The sequence below is a fragment of the Choloepus didactylus genome, chromosome 18 (genome assembly GCF_015220235.1).
Source record: "Choloepus didactylus isolate mChoDid1 chromosome 18, mChoDid1.pri, whole genome shotgun sequence".
Taxonomy (NCBI): domain Eukaryota; kingdom Metazoa; phylum Chordata; class Mammalia; order Pilosa; family Megalonychidae; genus Choloepus; species Choloepus didactylus.
Window position 1 is genome coordinate 22,553,927 of NC_051324.1, and position 25,636 is coordinate 22,579,562.

At 42.2% G+C, this 25,636-nt stretch overlaps 2 protein-coding genes across 4 annotated transcripts; one reads left to right on the top strand and one right to left on the bottom strand.

Moving 5' to 3' along the window:
- SPAG5 (sperm associated antigen 5) lies at nucleotides 1-24,134 on the bottom strand. Of its 3 annotated transcripts, none has more exons than XM_037807928.1 (24): nucleotides 23,581-24,134; nucleotides 23,135-23,260; nucleotides 16,654-17,741; nucleotides 16,373-16,547; nucleotides 13,004-13,078; nucleotides 12,718-12,810; nucleotides 12,492-12,626; nucleotides 12,135-12,254; nucleotides 11,922-12,014; nucleotides 11,711-11,824; nucleotides 11,259-11,352; nucleotides 10,946-11,093; nucleotides 10,763-10,865; nucleotides 10,438-10,571; nucleotides 10,028-10,166; nucleotides 2,911-3,022; nucleotides 2,705-2,791; nucleotides 2,317-2,437; nucleotides 2,091-2,202; nucleotides 1,615-1,695; nucleotides 1,294-1,449; nucleotides 1,091-1,165; nucleotides 879-959; nucleotides 1-631 (listed from the first exon to the last, which is right to left on the bottom strand). In XM_037807928.1, exons 2-24 carry the CDS (start codon nucleotides 23,246-23,248, stop codon nucleotides 560-562), a joined length of 3,522 nt encoding a protein of 1,173 aa, XP_037663856.1. In that variant the 5' UTR covers nucleotides 23,249-23,260; nucleotides 23,581-24,134; the 3' UTR covers nucleotides 1-559. The 3 variants fall into 3 exon arrangements, with proteins under 3 accessions (XP_037663856.1, XP_037663855.1, XP_037663857.1); XM_037807927.1 differs by having other exon boundaries at nucleotides 23,503-24,134; XM_037807929.1 differs by lacking the exons at nucleotides 23,135-23,260; nucleotides 23,581-24,134 and adding an exon at nucleotides 18,957-19,021.
- LOC119513074 (succinate dehydrogenase [ubiquinone] cytochrome b small subunit, mitochondrial-like) lies at nucleotides 4,628-5,244 on the top strand. The gene has a single exon (XM_037807931.1). It carries the CDS (start codon nucleotides 4,628-4,630, stop codon nucleotides 5,096-5,098), a length of 471 nt encoding a protein of 156 aa, XP_037663859.1. The 3' UTR covers nucleotides 5,099-5,244.
- Nucleotides 24,135-25,636: the final 1,502 nt, after the last annotated feature.

Genomic DNA, 25,636 nt, shown 5'->3' on the forward strand with positions numbered 1-25,636 from the left:
GGAAATGCCCTCGTCCGCATTTCTGCCACACTCCTTTACCATGTGCCGGGCACCGTGCGGGATTTGGGGGATTGAGCACGGTCTGGTGAAGGAAAGCTACAATGGTGGACTAGGTGGGACAGAGGCACCAACAGAGTGCCAGAGTTCAGAGTGGGGAGTAACAAACTGAGCTTCTCTGCCCTCACCCCCTTATTCATCAGCGCCTAACCCGGAGGGGGATGGGAGAGGTAAGAGAATGAGGCCTTTTCTGTTCCCCTCAGGCCCTGAGCCAGGGAACAAGCAGTCCAGTGCCCAGAGCATTGGGGAAGCAAGGAAAGGAAAGAGGGGGAGACCGCCAAGGCTCTGGAGGCAGCGCGGGAGGTGGAGGGATGTGTGAAGGTGCCCAGGCTGTGCCCAGCCCCTCCAAGAAATAAGATTCAGTGAGTGTGAAGAAATACATTAAATATACTTTATTTAAATAGCTTCAAACAGCTGGCTCTTTGCTCATTGGTCCTGGTGTTAAAGTAAGAGGGTATTGCAGGTAAAATGGGATGCAAAGTAGGTTCCAGCTTTCAGTTACTTAGCTCAGAAATTCCAGCAATCCCTGTAGCTCCTTGCAACCCCTCACTACCTCTGGGATGGACAGCAGCGTCTGGGAAAAGAGGCAGACAAGGCAGCTCAGGGCTCAGGGCCCCAGGCCCCAGGCCCCAGACCCCCAATTCCAGGAGGCACCCATTAGGTTAGAGGAGAGTAAATGGAAGCCACAGAGAAGCCTGCAACAGTGAGTCAGGCACAGCTCTCAGAGCAGGCTGGAAACCACAGCTACCACACATCAGTACCTCTTGGGAAGAGGCCTTGTACCAGGTACCCTAGTCACATCAACTCCCTTCCCCTTTTACCTCATAAATATGCTGAACAATGTCATCTAGCTTCTTTAACTCTTTGTCAGAACGCCGAAGGTTCTCCTCCAGGATGTTTCTCTAGAAAGTAAGTGGGTTCCATAAATTCTATGTTTAACAGAATAGCATAGCTTGGTGGGACAGGGAAAATATGGCAGACCACTTGATAGCGGTTGTGGGAAATGGCCCTGGAATCACATGAAAATTCTTACATGGTTCTGGAACTTGGCCATAAGTTTTTCCTTCTCATTTTTCATCTCCAGGTACATCATCCTCAGCTTGTCCACCTGTACAGACATGTCCAAATTAGTAGGGGCACAGCCTGGAGTCCCTGCCAGCTGCCCAGCTCCTCTGTTAACTCTAAAAAACACTTTGCCCCTTAAGTGGCTCCCAACTTCCTCCAGGCACCAGTCACCTCCTGAGAGAGCCACACTTTCTCCTGGATCCAGTTAGTGGCTGTAGGCTGACAGTCAGGGTCCAGCTGCCCAGCCAGGGTCTCCCGAAGCACCTTAGTCTCTGTTTCTGCACGCCGAAGTGAGCGGGTGAGCTGGGCCACCTCCTCTCTGAGGCTCTGGGGATGAGAATGGACAGGTATCCAGTAGTCCTCAAAGGTCCTTCCTATCCTTCTTATCCCATGTGGTGAACAAGGGTAGACCAGGGGATCCAATGCCCATATTCAGGACCCTGGCTACCATTAACACAGAAGGCCAAGGGCCAGGCATCATGATAAACATACTATGAGCTCGCCACTCTTGTCTATCTGCTTTAGGATCTTCTCATTCTGCTGCTGTATCACTTCCTGGAGCTCCTTTTCATTCTGTAATGGAAAGGTGAGAAGGCACTGAAGGAGAGCTGGCTTCTTCACAGCCCTTACCAGGAAACAGAAGACAGTGCCTGACCCATGCTCTCAGCCCAGGTGGTGCCAATTGACAACACTCTAATTCTTCCTCTAGGGCTAAGCCAGGCAAGGCCCATTTCAGTGTTGAGAGAGTTCTGTTAAAGTTCCTGCCTTCCCTCCTGGGTCTGCCTGGGAAGATGGGTCAGCCATAGCCAATTCCCAAACATGTGAAATGTCTGACCCCAGGAAGGGCAAAACTAGGGCAGTGGTTGGAAAATCCCCACCACCCAGATTCCTGCAGAGACAATGGCTCCCAGTGGGCAAGCAGAGCTGCCCCAGTTCTTCATTGCCCCACTTCTAAGCCCCTCCTTCACCTTGTAGCACAAGCATAAGGCCTGGTTCAGCTTCTCTATGGCTGCTTCCTTTGCCTTCTGGGCCTCCTGATGCTGTTCTTCCTGGGCCTGCATCCTAGCCTGCAGATCACATCTAGGGGAAGAAAAATTCAACACTATTCCTGTAATCTCAGGCCAGCTGGGCCCTTGACGTAAGGGGCTGCCTCATTTAACCCACCCTCTGTCACCAAGCCTGCATTCCACTCACATGTTTCGCTGCAGAGTACTGACGGCTTCTTCTTTAGACTCTTGCAGCAGGGAACACAGCCTCTGAAGCTCAAGAGTGATAGTGCTTATTTCTGCCAGGCTCTTTTCTATGCCTGGGGTCTCTGAAAGAAAAAGTCCGAGAGAGAGAGGTAGAGCCCTTCACCCTTAGATGGAAGGAGTGTATAACCACCATTCCCACAACTCTTATCTGTGTTCCCCACCCACAGGATTTGAATATCCGGAACACTACAGATCCCAGAAGGCAGAAATGAAATGAGCCCAAGCAGAATTGAGGTTTTTAGAGCAAAGTACTTCTTACTGCTCTCGTCTTTACTCATTACTACCTGATTGTCTAGAAATAAGGCAGGATCCCTGGAGCCCATCCTAACCTGTAGGCTGAAGGGAAACCATTGATGCAACTCGGGTGAAAGCACTCTTGTCACTTCCAAGCAAGGGCACAGGAGCTGATGTTGGTTCTAAAATAAAAACCAGCCACGGTAGAGACAGACAGATTTGTTGGTGGGCCATCTTTAACCGCTAAAGTTAGCAGGAGCAGGGTCACAGTTTTCCAACCCCAAATTCCAGGGCTTTTAACCTTCATCAGTCATTGCTGTCAAGATGCTTCCCAAGAAGGTGCAGTCAGTGCGTGGAGAGTGTTCCCGGGCAGGAGCAAAGGCTGTGCTCATAAGAAGGGTCTTGGGCTCAGCCTAAGGGCAAAGGAGGAAAAAAAAATAGCTTCTCTTCAGGGTTACTGATTTCCTGAACTCCCAAGTACTCAGTAGCTGTCTGCTCCAGTATGCTGTTCTATCTGTTACCTCTCTTCTCTATCTTCAACTTCTCCATTAGCTCCTTTCCCTGAACAGGTTGAAACAGTTTATATTCTTAAGTCTCTCCCACTAAAACAAAATAATCATCTTCCCACCTTAAGTCTCCTTTTGGCTACTGCCTTTTCTTCTTCCCTTCAATTTAAAAGAAAAAAAAAAGCTCACTCTTATTGTCTATAATTCTTACCATCTATTTACTCCTCACCCCACTACAGTTAGGCTTCTGCCCCATCATTCCACCAACATCCTTGTCGTTGGGTCACCAATAGCATCCTTACTTTCCAATGCAATGGACACTTTTCAGATCTTATTTCACCTGAGCTCTTTAATATTTGTGACCATGTTCTTCTTTAGCAACATCCTTTTCTTATACTCTAGGACATGACTCTCTCCCTCATACCTTTCTGGCTGTTTCTTCTATCCACAGTTCCTTCCTTAACTGCTGGGGTCCCCTAGGCTCAGTCCTTGGCCCTCCCTTCATTCCAATCCATTCCCCAGGTGGCCTTGCCCTGGGTGCTCCACAAAAACATCCACTTCAAACTTCTACTTATACAAGGATGACTCCTCAATCTCTCTCTCAATTGGATTCGTTCCCAAGCTCCTCACCCAAACACTCAACTGCCTGCAAAAAATCTACCAGAATGTCCCATAATCACTTCAAACTCAGCCCATATAAAGCTGAACTCACCATTTTCCCTGTCCGACCCCAGCAAAAATCTGTTCCTCCATGTTTATTTACTATTCTAAAGCAGGGGTTGAAAAATTATGGCCTATAGGTCAAATCTGGCCTGCCACTGGAACACAGTCATGTCCATTCATTTACAATCACCTATGGCTGCTCTTGAGCTATAAAGGCAGAATTGAATAATTGAGACAAAGACTATAGTGGTGCCCAAAGCTGAAAATATTTACTGTATGGCTTTTTCTAGGAAAAGTTTTGATCTGAGTTCTAAAAGAAAGTATCTTCATTTTTCCAGCAATCTAGGGGTCATCATTCACTTTTCAGCCTTACTCCTACTTCAGACTGGTCACCAGGTTCCATTACTTCTAGCTCCTAAATATCTACTGGTTCCATCCAATCCATCCTCTCCTTTCTACTCGCTCTATAGCTTCAAGCCTTCATCACTGCTCTAACTGTTCTTCCTTCTTCCATGATTGTTCCTTTAAATTCTACTCTTCATGATCTCAGAGTTCTTTCCCAAATGTAAATCTGATTAAATTGCTCACCTGATTAAAATCTTTCAGTGGCTCCTTCCAGCCACTTTAGCATAGCATGCCAGACCCTTCAAAATCTGGCCTCCTGCCTACTTCTCCACCGTAATCGCCTGCGTTTCTTCATATGGCTCCTACTCTACAATTATAAAGAGCTATTTGTCATTCCCCAAACTTGCCATATTCCTATGAGCTGGACCTTGCCTTATTCACACCTAATCCTGGTCTTGTTACAAGGTAGACACTATAAGAAAAGTATACTGGCTTAGCGGCAGGATGGCGGCTCTTGGGAGGTTGGTTGTCCTCTGTGGTGTCCAAGGAGGCCGAGCTCTGTTCCTCCAAACCCCAGTGATCAGACCTGCTTATGTCTTAGCATTCCTCGAGGACCGGTCCACCCGAGGAGTGCAGCACATTCACCTGTCCCCCAGCCGCTATACTAGTTCCAAGGCTGCATCTCTTCACTGGACTGCTGAGAAGGCTGTCAGCATTTTGATCCTGGGCCTCCTTCCAGCTGCTTATTTTACTCCTTGCTCTGTAGTGGACTACTCCCTGGCTGCAGCAGTGACTATCCATAGTAAATGGGGCCTTGAAGAAGTTATTTCTGACTATGTCCCTGGGAAAGCATTACAGAAAACTGCCAAGGCAGGCCTTGTGACACTCTTGGCATTATCCTTTGCTGGGCTTTGTTATTTCAACTATCATGATGTGGGTATCTGCAAGGCTGTTGCCATGTTGTGGAAGCTCTGACTGTATGTATGAGCTTTTGCTTTTTCATTTACAATCTGCTAATGGGAACTCAGCTTTATTACTCTCCATACATTGTGATCACTCTTCTATATTTGCCTTGGGAATTATTGACAAAGGGAAAGACTGTTAATAAAATAAAGACTTTGCAGAAAATTAAAAAAAAAAAAAAAAAAAAAAAAAAGAAAAGTATACTGAGAACCTAAGATGGCAGCTAGGTGAAACAGGGCAAAAAAACACCTCTGTGAAAAATAGTAGATAAAAACCAGAAAGTGACCCAGAACACCACTGCCAGCGATGCACCAGCCAGACAAGGTCTGGTAAATCCACAGAGAACGTGCATTTGGTGAAACCAGGAGCCTGCATTCTGTAACGAGCGAGTGAGTTGGCTCAAAGTCCTGCGGCCGCGCTGCAGTGTGGGGAAACAGTGGGCTGGCGTTTGGAGACAGACTAGTTCTTTAACAAAAAAAAAAGCCCAGGAGCAGGTGCAGATAGGATGGGGAGAGCCGCACAGCGAAGCACGGCGAGAGTGGGCTGGGCTAACCCCTTGGTGTCTGGCATGGAGGATATCCTTTCCCACACCCGCTGCTGATTGTCTCGAGACCAGAGGAGCAGAGGGGAGTCAAAAGGAGAAAAAAACCCGCATTCCTTACTGCCGTCTCCCCAGCAGGCGGGGGATGCTCCTGCCCGGGGCCAGACCCACAGCCCAGAGCCACGCCAAGAAACCCAGTGTGACGGGGAATCTTTCCCGCAGCACTACACACAAGCCACAATATCGGCCGTGGACAGTGGTCCTTAATACACCCACGGCTGATTGTCCCGGAGCTGGGAGGGCAGAGCTGCGTGAAAGGGGAAGTTAACGCATCCCATTCAACCATCTTTGAAGCAGGCTGGAAGTGCCCCTGCACGGCCCAGCGACCCAGGGCTTCGCTGGCAGGCTGGCGCGCCCTAGTGATGTGGCGCAGCCCTCCCTCAGCAGAGGTCCTGGAAGAGCACAGCTGGGAAGGGGGAACTGCTTGGAAATCCCAGGGACCCTACGCCAATACCAAGGACTTGTGGGTCAGCGGCAGAGACAATCGGTGGGAAGACCGAAATGAAGGCTTAGGCTCCGGCACCAGCCTTAAATCTCTGGGAACACCTGGGAGGTTTGATTATTAAAGCTGCCCTGCCTGCCTAACCACCCAGACACACGCCCCACATTCAGGGCAGACAGCACCAGCAACACACCCAAACTTGGTGCACCAATTGGACCCCACAAGAATCAGACCCCCACACACCACAAAGACAAAGTGGGGGAGAACTGACTTGAGGGGAATAGCTGACTCACGGATGCCATCTGCTGGTTAGTTAGAGAAACTGTACACCACCAAGCTGCAGTTCTGTCAAATTAGGGATAAAGTAAAGCAAATGCCAAGAAGCCAAAAACAGCAGAAAATCTTAAAGCATATGATAAAACCAGACAATATGGAGAACCCAAACCAAAAACACCCAAATCATAAGATCAGAAGACACACAGTACTTGGCACAATTAATCAAAGAATTACAGACAGGCAACAAGAGCATGGCTCAGGATATAAAGGACATAAAGAAGACCCTAAAAGAGCATAAAGAAGAAATTGCAAGAGTAAATAAAAAAACAGAAGATCTTATGGAAATAAAAGAAACTGTTGGCCAAATTAAAAAGACTCTGGATACTCACAATACAAGATTAGAGGAAGCTGAACAACAACTCAGCCTCCTCAAGGACCACAGAACAGAAAATGAAACAACAAAAGAAAGAATGGGGAAAAAAACTGAAAAAATAGAAATGGATCTCAGGGATATGATAGATAAAATAAAACGTCCAAATTTAAGATTCCTTGGTGTCCCAGAAGGGGAAGAGAAGGGGAAAGGTCTAGAAAGAGTATTCAAAGAAATTGTTGGGGAAAACTTCCCAAACCTTCTACACAATATAAATACACAAAGCATAAATGCCCAGCGAACTCCAAATGGAATAAATCCAAATAAACCCACTCCAAGACATATTCTGATCAGAATGCCAAATACTGAAGAAAAGGAGCAAGTTTTGAAAGCAGCAAGAGAAAAGCAATTCACCACATACAAAGGAAACAACATAAGACTAAGTAGTGACTACTCAGTGGCCATCATGGAGGCAAGAAGGCAGTGGCATGACATATTTAAAACTCCGAGAGAGAAAAATTTCCAACCAAGAATACTTTATCCAGCAAAACTCTCCTTCAAATTTGAGGGAGAACTTACATTTTTCACAGACAAACAAATGCTGAGAGATTTTGCTAATAAAAGACCTGCCCTACTTTAGATACTAAAGGGAGCCCTACCAACAGAGAAAAAAGCTGAGGGACTTCACCACCAGTAGATCAGTCCTATAAGAAATGCTAAAGGGAGTTGAGCCGGCTGACAGGAAGGGACACTGAACAATTGACTGAAACTACATGAGAAATAAAAGGGTACCACTAAAGATCACATGGTAAATATAAATACCAATACTACAGTATGTTTGATTTGTAACTCCACTATTTACTTCCTACAGGATCTAAAATACATAAATTGTAATGATAAATCAGTGGTTTTGGACTCAATGTAAAATATGTAATTTTTGACAAGAACTACATAAAAGTAGGGGAATGAGGGAGTATAGGAACATAGTTTATGTGTCATATTGAAGTTAAGTTGGTATCAAAGAAAAACAAGATTGTTATAGATTTAAGATAGTAAATTTAAGCCCCATGGTAAACACAAAGAAAGTATCAGAGAACATGACCATAGAGATGAAAAGTAGAGTAGGGATTCCGAGAAGTGGGGGAAAAGGCAATGGGGACTTAAGAAATGAGTGTAGAGTTTCTGTTTGGGATGAAGGGAAACTTCTAGAAAGGGATGGTGGGAAGGTGATAGCATTGCAACATTCTAAATGTGATTAATCCCACTAATGGAATGCTAGGGAGGGGTTGGAATGGGAAGATTTAGGCTATATATATGTTTCCACAATTGAAAAAAATAAAGACAGTCTAAATAAATGACAATTAAATGCCAAGGATGATCCTGGATGGGATCTGAGGATGGAGGACAGGAGGCTCAAAGGGACACAGATGAGACAGAAGGAAAAAAAAAAAAAAAAAAAGGAAATATAAAATGTAAGCTTTGTATCAAGGTTGAATTTCTTGAACTTCTTAGCTGCATTTAATGGGATTGCATAAAAGAACGTTCTTGTTCATGGGAAATGTATATGTGAATTATATTGTTTTTTCAAGGATGTGTGCAGCTTGCTCTCATATGTTCAGAAGACAGAGCAATAGATGATGGATGATAGGGAGGGAGAGAGGGAGGGAGGAAAAGAAAGAAAGAAATGGTGGTGTGACAGGATGTTAAAGGTGGTGGATGGGGGTATTGGGGGAGGGGGGTTGGGGCATGCTGGAGTTCTATGTATGGGGTTTGTACTGTTTTTGCAACTGTTCCTCTAAGTTTGAATTTATCTCAAAATAAAATTTCTTATAAAAAAGAAAAAAGGAAAAAAAAAAAGTATACATAGTGCCTCTGACTTTCATATACTGTACTGCTCTGCCCAGTGAGACTTCCTATATGCCCACTCCTGTTCTGAAAACTTCTACTTAACCTCAAGACTCTGTCCAAGGATCACCTGCTTAGAAGACATCCTAACTCACAAGGGCAGAAATGATCCTCTTTTTCCTGTGCTCCCACAGTGGCTCATGCATACCTCTATCATGATCACAGTTCAAGATGACAAGATTACCTCTGCTTATCTTCCCTCTTGTGCCAGTTTGGATGTATTATGTCCCCCAAAACACCAGGTTCTTTGATACAATCTTGTGGGGGCAGATATATTAATGTTGATTAGGTTGGAATCCTTTGATTGAGTGATGCAATCAAGTGTGGGTGAGACTTTTGATTGGATAATTTCCATGGAGGTGTTACCCCACCCATTCAGGGATGGTCTTAATTGAATCACCGGAGTCCTATAAAAGTGTTCACAGGCAGAAGGAGGTGCTGCAGCCAAGAGAGACACTTTGAAGAACGCACAGGAGCTGAGGGTGGAGCTGGAACATAACCTGGAGTCAGCAGACGCCAGCCACGTGCCTTCCCAGCTAACAGAGGTTTTCCGGATGCCATTGGCCTTCCTTCAGTGAAGGTATACTTGTGTTGGACATTTTCATGGCCTTCAGACTGTAACTTTGTAACCAAATAAACCCCCTTTATAAAAGCCAATCCATTTCTGGTGTTTTGCATAACGGCAGCATTAGCAAACCAGAACACCTCTAGACTAAATTTTTTAGCATTTCTTGTGCTCAGCACAGAATTAGGGAATAGAGTCAGATCAGAAACATTTTCAGATTTCAGGATCTTGGTTGAATCTCTAACTGTTGAATAAGCTAATTAACTCTGTATTAATTAGCTCTGAAAAATACCAACCACTGATTGTTTAGTGTGTACTGTGGGGGAGCCAAAGAAGCAAATTTCAGTTTCTTTAAAATAGTCTAGTTGAAGAGACCAGACATCCAAAGAAAATCAATGCAACTGCAAAAGGAGAGTAAGTTCAAGAGGGATAAGGCAGAGAAAGAAATCACTGAGTCCCTGTGATTCAGGAACATTTCAAAGAAGGTGGACTAGGGAGGGATTTTAACAGGAAAGGAAAAGGTATTTCCAGTTTTTGAAGATAGAGGAGTGTCTGGATGTGAATGAAAATGGGACGTTTGTGTAGTGTATAGACAGTCTAATTGAAGTTCACTGAAACTGAATTCATTGAAATAAAGGGAGGTAGGAAACAGAGAACAAAGGTTTGAGCAACAGACTGAAGGGTTCCTGTAGGCAACTGAAGGTTATAGTGATAAAAACCGGAATAGTATTTTAAGACCATCATATATAATCAAGATACAACTGGGAGGGACAGAATCCTACCTTCTCCTTTAGTTGTGTCTGTAGGAAAAGGGTCAGGTTGTGTAGTTGCTCAGTCAGCACCCCTAGCTCTTGGGAATACTGGCGTGTCTTCTCCAGGTCTTGCTCCTGGTTCTCTGCTATAGTGCGGGCCAGTTTGACTCTGAAATAAGGAAGGTCACAGGGAAGACAGCAAAGGACCAGGCTACCTTCCCTGAATGGCTTTTCCAAATAAATCCCTACATAGAGCTACATTCAAAGAGGGAAACTAGAGGCTCTTGGACTCTGTCACAATTCCCTACTTTGATTCTTTGGCTTCTAGAAGTGTTTCCGGGAAAAATAAGTACTTAGGGCAGAAGGATAAAAAGGTAAAGACCTTACTTCAGATTCTCTACAGTCATTAGGGCAGAAGCATAAAAAGGTAAAGACCTTACTTCAGATTCTCTACAGTGTCCTTGAGGTCCTCACACTGCAGGCTGCGCTCCCGGAGCACTTCCAGTGTGTTTTTCAACTGACACTCAACCTGGCCCAGCTCCAGGTGAGCAACTTGATTTTCTTGGTCTGCAAACTGGGAAGACAAGAGAAGAAAGGATGGGAAGGAGTAAGAGACAGAGAGGAAAAATGAGTCCAAGTTGGGAATTTTAGAGCCTGGGGACAGAGGATTTTTTCTAGTCGTTTCAAACCTCATCTCAATAGTGTTAGGCAGGAATCATACTCCATAGGTTTACCAGCAACCCTACCCCAAACCATATTCCTTACCTCCAAGGTTTCCTTCAGGTCCTGCACCTCCTTGGCCAGAACATCCTGTTGCTGCTGCAGCTCTGCTTGTGCATATTTTAGTGCCATCTCTTCCTTTTGCCATCTGACAAAGACCTTATATTAGATCCTCTTTGGTCCTACATCCTGATAGTCTGTCATCACAATAACTTGATAGGAACTCACCTAGCAGTCTGCTCCTCACTGCTCTGGGTGAGCCGGCAGAGCAACTCATCCTTCATGGCCAGGTTCTGGGTACAATGGGCATGCTGACCTTGTAGCTCTTTCAGCTGGCTCTCCATGCTGGCCAGAATCTGCAGCTGAGCCCGAAGATCTAGGCCAAAAGTATCCTAATGACACCATCTGGCTGCCAGGCCATAACCTCCCCACAATTCTGCTCCAAAGCATTAGCTCCAGAGCCTTTCCTTGCTCTACTGTCATACCCTAAGCCTTTGTAAGGCTCAAGTACTTGTATGTGCACACATGAACACAAACACACCTGTTGCTAGACGGCTGTTTTCCAACTCCAGTTGTTCTATTTGGCCTTTGCAATCCTCTAAATGAGAAGAGACTTGTTCCAGCTCCCTGGAAACCTAGGAAGAAAAGATAGTTTTCCTTACACAATTCCTCCTGAATTAAGAGTCTCAGGACTCAGTCTAGCTTCTCTTTCTGGACAAGACAGCAAACTGCCTTGCTCCTGGGTGGCAACATTGCCCCAAATAAAGCTGAACCTCAGGAAAAAGTAAACATGAAAGAAGTTGGTGAAGCTAAGAAAGTGCTGATGGGCAAAGGAAATAGCTGGATCCAAGGGATCTGGCTGGTCTCCAAACTTACCAGGGTGGGAAGAAGACAGGTCCAGGGTAAGAGTTATTGATACCACTCATTAGAAAGGCCTTCGGCAGAGAAGAGGGAGAAAAACAGGCCCAAGCAGTCCCCACTCCTGGTTCGTACCTGCTGCCTTTCCTCAATTGCAGCATCACGTTCCTGCAGGGCCTCCCTGCTTTTGGCTATGAGTTTCTCTGTGAGTTGTCGAGACCGGCTCAGCAAAGCTGTCCATGTTATATACTACCAGGAGAAATAAGCCGGTCAGTAGAGCACACTTGAGGCAGGGATCCTAACAGAGCTGTCAGTAGGGGAGTGGTAGCCAGCCCCAAATACTCACATCTAGTTGCATGGATATCCAGTCCTGTTGCAAGGTAGAAGTAAGAGCCACTGTCTGCTGAATCAGCTCTTCTTGCTCTGTGTGAAGCCCCATCTAGAGAAGGATTGCACATGGAAAGGGCCCCTTCCCACTGTATACAGTAAAGTGGGGTTATCTGACCATCCTCCCAGTGTGTCAGTGTGGACCCCAGGAAAAAGAATGTCCTGAAATTACCAGTTGGGTCTGGGTCTCCTTCAAAAGGTCTCTGAATTTCTGCATGGATGCCAGGTCCTGTTCCAGCTGGCTGATTCGCTGGCTGGCATGTGCACAGAAAGCCTCTAGCACTGTCTCTGCCTGTTTAGGGAAGAGGTTACAAGGACACAGTAGGCAAGGGAGTGAAATTGCACAATAAGCCATAGCCATCCACCACACCAGAAGTTCAGTTTCTTATTCCTATCCTCAGGGTAGGTTGCTCTTAGGCCATCCATGTGTGTCTTAAGTGAATTTGTTCCTATAGGAACACTGAGGTGGAGACCTTAAGGACATCTGGTGGGAGAGAGCACTGACCACATCCAAGAATAAAAGCCTTACCACATCCTTGCCTCTGAGGGCTATTTCCTCTCTATGTCTTGCCTCCTCCCTTTCTGCTTTGAGGCTCTGAAGGTTTGCCCTTGATTTCTTCAACACATCAAAACAGCAGGAGACCAAGGTTTCTGCATGCCGAGACTAGAAGATAAGAATCAGATGCTGTGTCTGGTTCCTTTTTTTGGCTTCCAGTCCTACCAGGAGCCTCTTCCTTCATCTTCGTGATGCTTACCTCCTGATTCACAGCAGTTCTATCTTCTTCTAAGTGCAACAGGGATAGGTGAAACAAGGATGTCAGTTCTTTAAAGACCAGCACCCCTGATTTCTACAAAAAGAAAAATCCATAGAAGTTAAGCAGGGACACTGGAAAGGAAAGCTACTGATCTCAATTTCAAGCTCCCAATGAAAGGGAGATGTCCTTAACAAAGGTTTAGAATCTCCTTTCACTATCATGGCTGAGTACTGCCATCTGCTAACCACCCAGGATTCTCCATTCTTGATCTTCAATCAATACCTACCATGATATTCCTGGCCTGCTGCAAAGCCTGTCCAATCTCTTGGCTCTTCTGATAATGCTGAGGTTTCTTAGTCATCTAGCCAGAAAAACAGATTTGTTCCTTTTGAGTAGGCAACATTTGTCACCAGCACCTCATCCCTCTTCACACCTCCTGGAGTACAGGGGCTTTTCCTACTAAAAGCAGTAGCAATATTCATAGCTAGATGCAGCCAAGTCAGGAAAATATCCAGAGGTTGGTAAAAAATTCCTTTTAAAAATAACATTTTCCCCTAATTATAAAGATAATACATGTTTTTGATAAGTTTTGGAAAATATGGAAGTGGATTAAAAGAGAAATCATTAATACTTCACCCACCTCCAGAAATTCCGACATATCTCCACATCAAGATTTACTTGTTACAGGGATTTCCTGTAACTGATGAGTATACTATTTTCCTCAGGTATCAGAAAAAAATTGTAGACCACTGATTTAGAAATAAACTGCCATATTCAATAAATTCTAAGATGAATATTTTTTCATTTTAACATCTCTGACTTTGAGATCCATCTTAATGATGTTTTAGATTTGATGAAATACAGTATTGCTTAAGGAAAACCACAATTGAGATTATATTTATAAACAAATTTTGGGCCTGTTTTTAATACTTAATTGTATTGTACTATGTTGTTATTTAGACATACATTTATATTCACTCTCTTCACTGGAATAGATATTGGGATATCTGCTTTAGCGAGATCTATCAAAGTAAAGTACCACCCATTTTTAACTTCTGCTCGCATTCTACTTCACCTCAAAGCCTCCAGGTGTTATATGAGTTCTGATTTCCTATCTTCAAAAAACATGAACTTATTTTTCCATGTTAGTAAAAATTCTTCATAAACATACTTTTTAATGACTATAGAATAACCCATTTTATGGATGTACCATCATTTTTTATCTATTATCATTACTTTAAACAGAAAAAAATAACGTTACTATTTTTATGCAGGACTTTTTTTCCCTTAGTATATATCACTAGAAGTGGAGTTAGTGGGTCAAAGAGTTTGAACTGTTTTAAGAGTCTTGCTTATATTGCCTTAAAAAAAAAGGTTGAACCAATTTACACCCCACCAATGAGAGGACAATGCTTACCAGCATCACCTATTTATTCTCTGCTATTTTATTCAGAAGAAAACAGCATCTCATCATTTCAATTTGCTTTTCTTAGATTAAAGTTATATTAACCTTTTCATGTATTTATTAGTCATTTTTATCTTCTTATTCATTAACTGTCTGCTCATTATCTTGGGGCAGATAAAAATCTTAGTGTGCCATGCAAGGTAGATAAGTATGATGTGATGTCAAAGGAGCAGAGCCCTAAAAAGACTTTAAAGTTCTGAGAGAAAAAGTGAGGAGTCTTCCCTACTACGGAAAGGCAGCCATCATCTGGGAAAAAGGATGCTCCAGGAGCCTGGTTTTAAGAAGGCAGAGTCATATCTCCTTCAGATATCTTGGGATTTCACTTCTCTGAGAGTCCAGTCGCTACTTTCCCCAGTAAAGCAGGCATCACTCCCTACAGCATGTTGCCATAAGGCATGGAGTACCCTCGAGCCCTGGATAGGGCCCACATACTGCTCAGAGCTGGGCAGTCAGACAGGTGATGAGATTAGTGTGCAGGAGGCAGCTAAGCGGCAAGGACATGGCACAATGGTGGGGAATGGCTGAAGGTAATGTCATTTCCCCTCTTTAGTTCTGCTTCAGTGGCCTCCAAAGGAATCTGGCAAGCTTCAGAAGAGGGTACAAGACAGATTCAGGGATGGGGAACGAGGTCAAGAACAAGAGGAACGATTATAAAAATAAGGAAATACAGGAGAGAAATTGAGCAGCTAGAGGAGTGAGGAGACTACGGTGTCCAGAATTTCTGGCAAAAGGTGAAGCCATTACTTTAGGGACATTTTCAACCAAAAAAGGTCTTTACTTGGGATTTGGAAACCATCTCATTTTTAGCAGCAGCTGCCTATTATCTCAACCATGAAACTGAGGCTCTCAATTCCTTCCACTGACACCATTCTCCTTCCTAGAACTGTGTTGTTCTAGATCAAGTCCTCTAGACAGTAGTCTATACACTTTTTCCCTCTCACATCTCCCACAATATTTTTAAAAGACTAAGTTTAAATTGATGCAAACGTTGTAATTTCTAGCATACTATAAATATTGACAGTTTGAAATAAAACTGTTAAATCACTCTTAAATATATCCAATAGCATAAATACATTTACCATAATTTGATGCCTATTTGATACCTTTAAAAAATATATGAACAATCTCTTAAGAAATTTCATAACATTTTTTTCTCCTTGAACTTGTTTTATTCTTCACAGAATTTTATCCTAATGTAATAAATTTTTATACTTTAAAGGCTTTTATTAATCACCCTATCATATATCTCTGCAACTACAACAAAACTGTGCATATAAATTTAAATTAAAATCTTTTATTCCTCTGACCAGAAGACTTTACGTGTAAAAGCTTTCTTTTGGATGGAGAAATATTTTCATCACTTGTATACTAATCATTATAATATTATAATTTTAAATAAAATCATAAACATCCCCAGTAAAAGTTTATTGGAAATAATCTGTTAATGAAGCGGATGGAACTTCCCTCCCCTAATTCATGTGTCCATGTATTACTGTAATTCCTAGAATAAGACAAGGTTCAGCAATAATTCTGTGCCTATTTTTCATTCTTCAAGATGTAAACACTGATCTCATTCACATAAATAATGGAAATAAGTAGGAATGCAAGAAGGGCATGTCACTCAATTCTACAAACTCATTTGGAGATATATGTTAAAAATAGCACATGAATAATCATCAGAAATTGTGAATGATCTACTAAGATAATCAAAGTCTTCCTTCAATTTTGTTGAAAGCATGTAAAAAAGATGTGTTTATGTAATCACTGTAGTCATTCCTTTTCTCAACATGTGCACAAATATTTTCTATTGTCCTTTGATTGGTAGCCCCTGGCAATGTAAGATTCGGGATAGATAGTAAGTATGCTCTTCTTCAGTAAAGTGGTAAAGAGCAATTGAGAATAGGGAAGAAGGAAAGAAGAAATTAGTAAATAGCACATTTGAAAGATGAAGATCTAGAAACTGATTCCATTAAAACTTTCCTTGCCTGCATTCCCCTTGGAAAGTCTTGATACCTCCCAGGGTATAGTGAGTACACACAGTTATGAGGGATTTTCCAGATTCCTCAGCTTCTATGCAGTCTCTTCTAGGAATGAGCCTGTGGGTAAGGAGTCCCTTTTGCCCTCTGACAGCCTAAATTCTGAGAAAGAGGAGTCAATGCGTCTTCCATGCTTTAGGAGGAACCTTCTTACCCCACCAGGTGAGGTGTCAGTCTGTGTGCTACTGTCCTGAGCCTCCTTGTGAGGGACAGCCACCTGGCTCTTCCAGTCCTGCAGCTGGCGGGAGAGAATCTCCAGAATGACAAGAGATCTCAGCAGATTATCTTCCAAGTCATGTCGGGACAAGGTAGTTAGATCTGGAGGACAGCTGCAGCAAGAAGAGAGGAACATGAGAAAAGAGGGAGGGGAAGGGATGAGAGCGGCAGTTTTAGGTTAATGGAGCCCGGGAGGCACAAGAATATAGGGACACTTACCCCCACAAAAGGTGCTCTGTCTCAGAAGTACTGTCCTTGTTGCCCACCAGACCTGTCTGGGATGTGTTTGTGCTCTTTTCCTGCAGTGCTGGGGGAGTAAACCAAGTTCCTACTGAGCAAGAAGAAAAGGGAGGAGTACCAATCACAGCATCCTGAAGCACAGAGGGGAGGGATAAGCTCTGACAGAGATTTTCCAGCATGACTGAGGAATTTACCCCTTTTTCCAGCCAGGCCAGGGGGGACTTCCTAGGCCCTGTGTCAGATTCGAGAATCAAACCAGCATCTTTTACTGATGGATCTGAAGTTGCCTGGGATTCTATTTCTATTGGATTTGGTGTCAGGCATGCAGATGAAACATCTTCCATTGTTGAGACAAGTGCTTTATCTCTCAATTCAGTCTCTTCAGGGACAGCAGGAAGGCTCATTTCTCTTTCCTCTATAGCTCTGTGCTCTACAATTTCTTCTTCTTGGTCTACCTGATTGACAGGGAAATCTGCTGCCAAGGCAGTTGAAGGGGAAAGCCAGAGCACAGAAGAGGGCAAGAAGGCATTACTCGCAGAAGTTACTAAGTCCTCAGGCACAGCCTCAGTTGTACTGTCTCTCAGGCTTTCCTTAGAGCAATGTAGTTGTTGCTCAGTACAGGGATTTGGTGGATATTCCAAGAGATGGGATGAAGGATCCTGAAATGTTGGTTTCTCAGGCACAGCATCAACTTCTGAAAAGCTGTCTTCCATACAGGGTACCACTCCCTTTCTAACCAGATCTCCTGGCCTCAAAGGCTCAGGTAGAGGGATACTGTTTGTCTCTGCCATGGCATCTAAATGGGTCTCTAGTGAAACGTCTTTCTGCTGCTCCATTGGAGAGGGTACGAGGACCATGGTTTTAACCAGATAATTGTCCAGTGGATCTACCATTGCCTCAGATGTTTTGGGAGTAGAGTTGGTTTGGGGAATCAGATCTAGGGGCTGCTCATCTGAATCAGGCTGACATGCTTCCTGCCACTTTGAGGGATAGCTGAATCGTTCTGAAGGGGAATCTATCCTGGTAGGACTGATAAAATCCAGTGGAGCTGGATTGTTGCTGTCTTCCTGCCAAAGGAAACAAAATCAGTTGACTTAAGGTAGACAATTCAAGTTCCCAACATATAATAATTATGAATGCAAGATACTGTCCAAACTCGAAAAAGGAAAGAGTTCTCATGACCTCTGCTTAGGTAAGAACTTGGCTAATCCTTACTGCTCACCACAGAGACCCAAGATGAGAGGAAGAAAAGCTAGTAAGCCATTTTGGGTCCTTCAAGGGAACCAGCCTATGATATAAAAAAGGTTGGGATAATCTATTCATATCATGGGGAGATGGTAGCATGAATGTGTCCCATCTTCTCTCCATTCCTAACAACAACCTGCTTCTAGCGAACAGGAAGCAGGGGTCTGTAGGCTGTAAGTGAAGGCTCAAGCATTGTCAGAAACTTGAGTTGGTTTAAGATTTTTTTCCTTTCTTGAATGGATGATTTTGGAATTTGGTGGATCCTAGGGAGCCCTTTGCTCAGAAAGATTCATGGACCATAAGGATAAAGGGCAACATCAACCTATGCCAGTGGCTCAGTCTCCCTGGCCCACAAGTGCTGACAGGATCCTGAACATACGGTTTGAATCTACTCAACCCTCGAGACTTGAAGAGCTCAAATCTTCGTAGCAAAGGAGACTGAAGAACACAGAGACTTCCTCCTGGTGCCTTGACAAAGGACTGACAAACTTCCTACTGCTGGTTCACAGGGACAGAGAACACTGCACCTTCTACAACCAGCAGGATTGCTGCCACTGGCTGGACCTGAGACCCGATAAGCAAAAAAAGGAAAATAGTAACATAAATAAGTTAACCCAGCAGAGAAGAAGAAGGAACCCTAAGATAGTTAGAAAGATAGAACCTAACAAAAAAATATATAGAGTACTTAAGGAAATTCAAATACGGCACACACAAAAAATGACTTTCTGGAAATAATAAACATTACTTCAAACTAAAAACTTTGGTAAAATGAATTGAAAGAGAGGATGGTCAGAGTTGAGACAAGAATTACTGGCCTGGAAGATGGATCACAAGGAAGAAATATGTTAAAGACAAAAATACAAAGAAATGTAAATCTGAGGGAAAAGCTAAGAGAATTGGAGGATAAATTCAATTAACCTAACATGTGAATAAAAGAAGTTCCAGGAAAAGAGACCAGGTGAGGCACTGATGAAACAAATATAAGAAGAAAATTTCCCAAAGATAAAGAGGTGAGTCTATACAATGAAATGGCTTACCATGTTTCAAGCAGGATTGACAAGAAAAGATTCATCTTTAGACATATAATGGTAACATTTCTGAACTACAAGGAAAACAAAACTATTTTAGAAGCTTAGCTAGAAAGAACATTTATTTACCAGGACAAAAACATCATACTTGCATGAAATTTCTCATTTACAGCAGTGGATGAAACTTAAAACACAAGATTGAACTAAAGAAGCCAGACAGAATATAAACCACCTATATGGCATTTAAAAGCAGCTCAAACCATTTTGTGTTCCTTAAGCAGCAAAACTATAAAGAAAGTGTTTACCATAATAGTCAGAAAAGTGGTTACTTTTGTGGGGAGATGGGGTTGTCATGAGAAGGGCTTCCAATATTCTGGCAATGTTCTATTTATTGACCTGGGTGTTGGTTATATGGGTGTGTACTTTATACCAATTTGTCAAGCTATGTTTTATGCATTTTTATGTATTTTATTTCAATTTTTATAAGTTTTATTTTTTGTTAAGTGCTAAAGCAAAGTAGAAAATAAAGGGATCGGCAAAGAGATACCTGGAAAAGTCAAACAAAGAGAGCAGAAGTGGCGATATTAATATCAGACAAAGTATAACTTAAAGTTATAGCACTATTATGATAAAAGACATAAATGAAGATATATAATATTGAAAACATAAATCAGTATGCACTAAACAGCCTAGAAACTAAACATACAAAGCAAAGACTTTTAGAAGTGCCAAAGTGTAACTTAAAAAAAGTTTTAGCTGCATTTATCAGGTTCCTATTTACTTTTAAAAATCACTTTAAAACCCTCTCTCAACATTTGAAAGATCTGGTAGGCTAAAAAACATAAGGACAGAGTAATTAACTATCTATTGACAGATATAAATAGACTACAACATCCTTTGAACATTAAATTTGCTTCTGTTTCATATGTCCATGGAACACTTAAAAAAATTCATCCTGTACTTGGCCACAAAGAAAAGTTGACAGAAATGGTCTTTAAACCCCTGGAAATTAAGAACCATTCCTAGATAAACCTTGGATTAGAGATAAAAATTAAAAGAAAATTATAAACCAATGAGAAGGCAATGACAAAGGATGATTAATCTGTAAGATATTAAAAAAAACACTTGCAAAATTACTGAAAGATTAATAACCCAGTAGAAAAATGAGCAAATAACATAAATTAGCAGTTCACAAAAGAGAAAATCCAAATAACCAACAAACTTATAAATGATCTACTCATAGTCCTCAGAAAAATGCAAATTAAAGTAACAATGAGATACCACTGTAAACCAACCAGACTGGTTGAAATTTAGAAGCTCTCTAATAGCTACTACTGGAGATGAAGTGTGGAACTGGAAACCCTCATTTACCGCTAGAGAAAATGAATTTTAAATAGCAATCTGGCATAATTTATTAAAATCAAAAATACGCCTATCCTTCAACCCAATAATCCTACTCCTGAAAATGTACCTCATAGAAATAAAAGCATCAGTACCTAATGTATGTACAAAGATATTTATGTCAGCATTGTTTGCAGAAACAAAAACAGAAAAATAATGTCCATTAATGAATAAATTGTGATTCAATTTATTGGAGGGATTTCCACCCACATTGTTACATGAGGAAAGCAAAGTGCAGAGAAGTGTATATAATGTGATCCTATCATGAAAATAACTATGTATGTTTGCATATTATTAAAAGAATACAGAGAAAAATATAGAAGGATACACACCAAGTTGTTAAAATGTGTTGGTTACTTGGGAAAAGCAAGGCATGTGTTGGAAGGACTGATTCCACAGGAGGGGCAAAAGTGAGGAAAAGTGGAGCTAAGCAAATGAAAAAAAGGGGGGAGGGAGGGGAAAGAAGAAGGGGGAAAAAGATTGCATTTTGTGGAAAAAAATGTCTTGGTAAAAAAGTATAACAATAATGCATGGATGTGTGTATATGTGAATAAATAAAAACACAAACATAAAGAGATACATGAAAAGATTTTCAAATATGTTAATGAGTTATCTAAGTTAGTGGGAATGTATTTTTTTCCTTATATTTATGTACTATTCCAAATGTTTCAAAAACTATGAACATGTATTATTATAAACAATCAAAATTAAAAACAACAAAAATAATTATTTTGTTATGCGTTGCATATATATCCCTTTTTAGTTTTTAGTTTGTTAGAATAGTTAGAAGGAAATATCTGAAACTGTTGAACTGCAATCCAGTATCCTTGATTCTTGAAGGCGATCATATAATTATATAGTTTATATGGTGTGACCGTGTGAATGTGAAAACCTTATGGGTCACATGCCCTTTACAAAGTGTGTGGACAAATGAGTAGAAAAATGGGGACAAAAAGTAAATGAATAATATGGAGGAGAAAGGTATGGGACATTTTGGGTGTTCTTTTCACTTTTATTTTTATTCTCATTTTTATTTTTTGCAGTAATGAAAATGTTCAAAAATTGATTGTGGTGATGAATTCACAACTATAAGATGATACTGTGAACAAGTGTTTTACACCTTGGATGACTGAATGGTATGTGAATATATTTCAATTAAAATTTTTTTTAAAGTAAATAAGGGGGGAAGGAGGGGTATAGGATGTTTTGAGTGTTTTCTTTTACTTTTATTTTTATTCTTATTTTCATTTTTTTCTTTGGAGTAATGAAAATGTTCAAAAATTGATTGTGGTTTTGAATGCACAACTATATGATGAAACTGTGAAAAATTCTTGTACACTTTGGACGATTGTATGGTATGTGAATATATTTCAATAAAATTACATAAAAAATAAGTAAAAGATCAGAAGAAAAAAATAAAGGATTGTGGTTGGAGAAATTCTAAAAAAACAAACAAACAAAATAATATTTTGTTGGGGAAAAAACCCTTTCTGTTTGTGTAGCAGACTATATCATGAGATAGCATGAAGGTAATGGGGCAAGGCCTCTCAGGAGACATAAATTTCAGTCTGTTCTGTTACTGTGGTTAAAGTGCTGTGGATAATTTCTATAATCTCTATGGACATCAGTTCCCACTTAGTACTTCTCATTTCTTTTCTTCCTTAAGCTCTACTATCCAATACTGTAGCTACTAACCACATGTGGCTATTTAAATTTAATTAAAAATTCAGTTTCCCAGTTACACTATCCACATTTCAAGTGACTAGTTGCTACCATACTCGACAGCACAGATTGTTGAACATTTCCATCATCACAGAAAGTTCTATTGGATGGTAGGTGTTGGAGCTCTTTCAAGAAAGACTGCTATCCTCAAACTTCTGTTACTCACAGTATTATCTGTTTTTACATATTCTTCTTACACTCTATAACCTGTTCTATTTAAATCCCATCTCCTTCCAAAAATAACTCAGACAGCATGAAAAAGATAGATAAAAGAGAGATAAAGTTAATGAAATATAAAGTCTTGGTCAAAAACGAAAGAGGACCCGAATCTTCCAATTTCTGGGAGTAAGTGTAGCTATACCTGGTCATCAAATAGGATCCTGAGCTTTCTAGAAGCCAGAGCATGAGGGAAAACATGATAAATTACATAGGTCTCATTATCAGAAAGAAAAAGAAAAGGAATTTCTCCACGAGGACCACTATTCCAGGTGGTAGGTTCTAAAAGAAATTTCTACCAGGAACCTTATAGAGGTGATCAATTTTTCTTGATTTGACACGTTTTTACAGCAAGTGAAAAGCAGTTTCTGTATGGCTACTTCTCTCAAGAGCTTTGACAAATGCACAATTTAGAGGTCACTGCTCCAAGGGGCTAGACTAAGGTGGTCTAAATTTACGGTGATACACCCTGCCTTCCCATGATCCCAGGAAAATTTTGACTACCTCATGGAGTAGATGGATATTGACTCACTGTTGTAGCAGATCGACCTCTCCCTAAGTGAACTGATGTAAGAGGAAGACCACTAATCAGTGACAGTACTTCTCAGCAGTTTGATAAAGGCTGAATTGGTGACAAAAACTAATAGCTAAAAAGACGTTTGGATTCTGACCGGATTTCATTTAACCATCTTCGGCTACCTCTCTGTTGGCCTGAATAGCTGTAAATGGATGTCACTGAGGTAAAAGCCTTCATTATCGTTATTAATTACGTTCCAGCCCTGGACCTCTGTTCCTTTGAGCTCTGGGCCTGGGTAAAGTGCCCAGTCGAAAAGCTCGGCGAATCTCACCTGCAGCCCCAGCTTGCACGGTGACGGGGTCTGCGAGGAGCACACAGCGGACCCTTTCCCCGAATTTGTGTGGGCGCCAGGTTGCAGGGGAAGTTCTCGGAGGGGAGTTCTCATAGCTGATTTTCCCTGAGAAAGAAAGAAGAGAGCGAGTGTGAAGAACCCTGAGCTATGTTAGCCAGTCCCTCCTTCCCTTAAAAGCCCTGAGGTGGTGAGAAGACTAGGTTCCGACTTCAGTAGCGCTGAAGAGGCCAGACGGAACAAGGCTCCAGACGGACCCCGGCCCAGTCTCCACTCAGCTTTCAAAGACACTCGGCACTGCCAGCGCCCCCGCCCCAGGTTCCTTTCTCCCGCGAGGCTTTCCCGCTTACCCGCTGGGGTGAAGGCGACAGACTGAGGTTCAGTTTTTTGGCTCGCCACATTTTCGGGACAGAACGCAAGCCTATTACCTTCCAGACCCAAGAGGAGTCGCCATGTTCGCCCGCAGTCTTTATTTGAACTTGCTCCGCGCTTCCCGATTGGCTGCGGAGCTGAATGCGTCAGGCCGAGTACGTCAAGGGGCTAGACTAAAGTGCTGAGTGCGTCAGGCTCGAGCCGGATGGGCGGGGCCGACTTGGCCCCACCTCTTTGCCCGCTGGCCTCAGGGTTCGCGCGCGCGCGCTCGCCTCGGAGACACTGCCGCGTAGACGCCGGCGGGAGGGCTGGAGCGAGCCTCAGGCCCCGGGGTCCAGGGTCCCAGGCCCCAGGCGGGTCTTGGGGTCTTGGGTCAGGGAGGGCGCCGCAGATATCTGGAGAGTCACGTTGTCCATCTCTCCTGCTCCCAGTGGGTCACCCTCACGCCTTGTCAGGAAAGTTGCCTCGAGACCTTACTTAGGAAGTCTCTCCTCAGATACCGCCCCAGGCCCGGCAGGAAGAGAGCCGGCCGGGGAGTCTGGAAAGCAGAGGTCAGTGGAAGAGTGCATTTCACTGAGAGCTGGTCGGTCTTGCACATGGGTCCGGCACCCGTGAGGGCCTGAGACGCAGTTCCCAACGAGACTGTAGACCCCGGGCGGAAATGCCTCTTCAGAATTTCTGGTCTTTTCTTGGGACTTAACCTCAAATTAAGAGCTGAGACAAGTTTACTGGAACGTATACTGAACAGTTCTTATTTTCCTGGCGCTCTTCCAAAGTGCCTTATCAATTCATTTAATTCTCCTAAGGGCCTGTGAAGTAAGTACTATAAATATCCCCGTTTTGTAGATGAAAAAACTGAGTCAGAGAGAGAGAATGTAATTTGCACAATGTCCCAACCCACACTAGGAACTACTATGTTCGCCTACCTCTTGAATCCTGTATTGGGGGGGGAAATCCATTGAAGGTGGAAGTCACTTTTGGAAATAGCCTAAAGGTAGGTATTCATAGTTATGGCTTATGATAGAGTATGTGTTCCTTTGAACACTCACAACGCCTTATTTACATTCTAGAAGTCTTAATGAACTTGGAAAAGGCGAGGAAGAGGAACAATTATGAACTGCAGGGCCTTTAGGGGATGGGCTTCTCTAGAACTACATGTTCCAATAGGTAGCCATTAACCGTATATGGCCATTAAGCTCTTCAAAAGTGGCTAGGCCAAATTGAGATGTGCTGCGGGTGTAAAATACACGACTCATTTTTAAAATATTGATTACATGTTGAAATGATATTTTTTTTAAATACTGGGTTACATAAGAGATTAAAATTAGTTTCACGTTTCTTTTTACTTTTTTAATGTGGCTATTAGCAAATTTAAAATTACTTATGTGGTTTTCATTAAATTTCTGTTGGGAAGCACTGCTCTAGAAACATAATGGTTTCAGTTGCTGGAATGGAAAATTGGGGAAAGACTATGTAAAAAGATTAAGATGAGCCTGGGATTACCCAAAGCTCAGTAGAGGGAATTCCAAGGCACACTTCTGGTTAATATTGATCTGGCAAATAAGACAAGGGTGGGAAGTGGCAGAAAAGCCAAGACAGGAAATTCTAAGTGTCAGTAGTAAAAGCTTGTATTATAAAAAGGTGTGAATTGCAATGCTAGTCCTTGTTGCAGCCAGTATATCAGATGTCAGCTGGTAGCCAAAATGATGTGGTCCTTCCAACAGCGAATTAAATTAGGAGGAATAGGAATGGGGTAGATAAGAGGGAAAATGCCATTGGGAATAATAGATAATATAAACAGAATTAGTTTGTTGAAGTTGTTTCACATATTTTTTTGTTTTATTGGTTTTTAAATTATAAAAATAGATTCTTATTATAGCAAGTGGAATAATACAATGCAAAGATGTATTAAAGGCAAAGCCTCCCCTGTCCATTCTACCCTCCTCTGCTAACCAATGGTGTGTACACCTTTATACAAGCACACACACACACACATATACACATGCACATATATAGGAGTTTTATCTTTTTTGAACGAGAATCATACTATACACTTGACTCTGTAAATTGCTTTTACTTAACAATTTATCCTAGATATTCCTATGTCAGTAA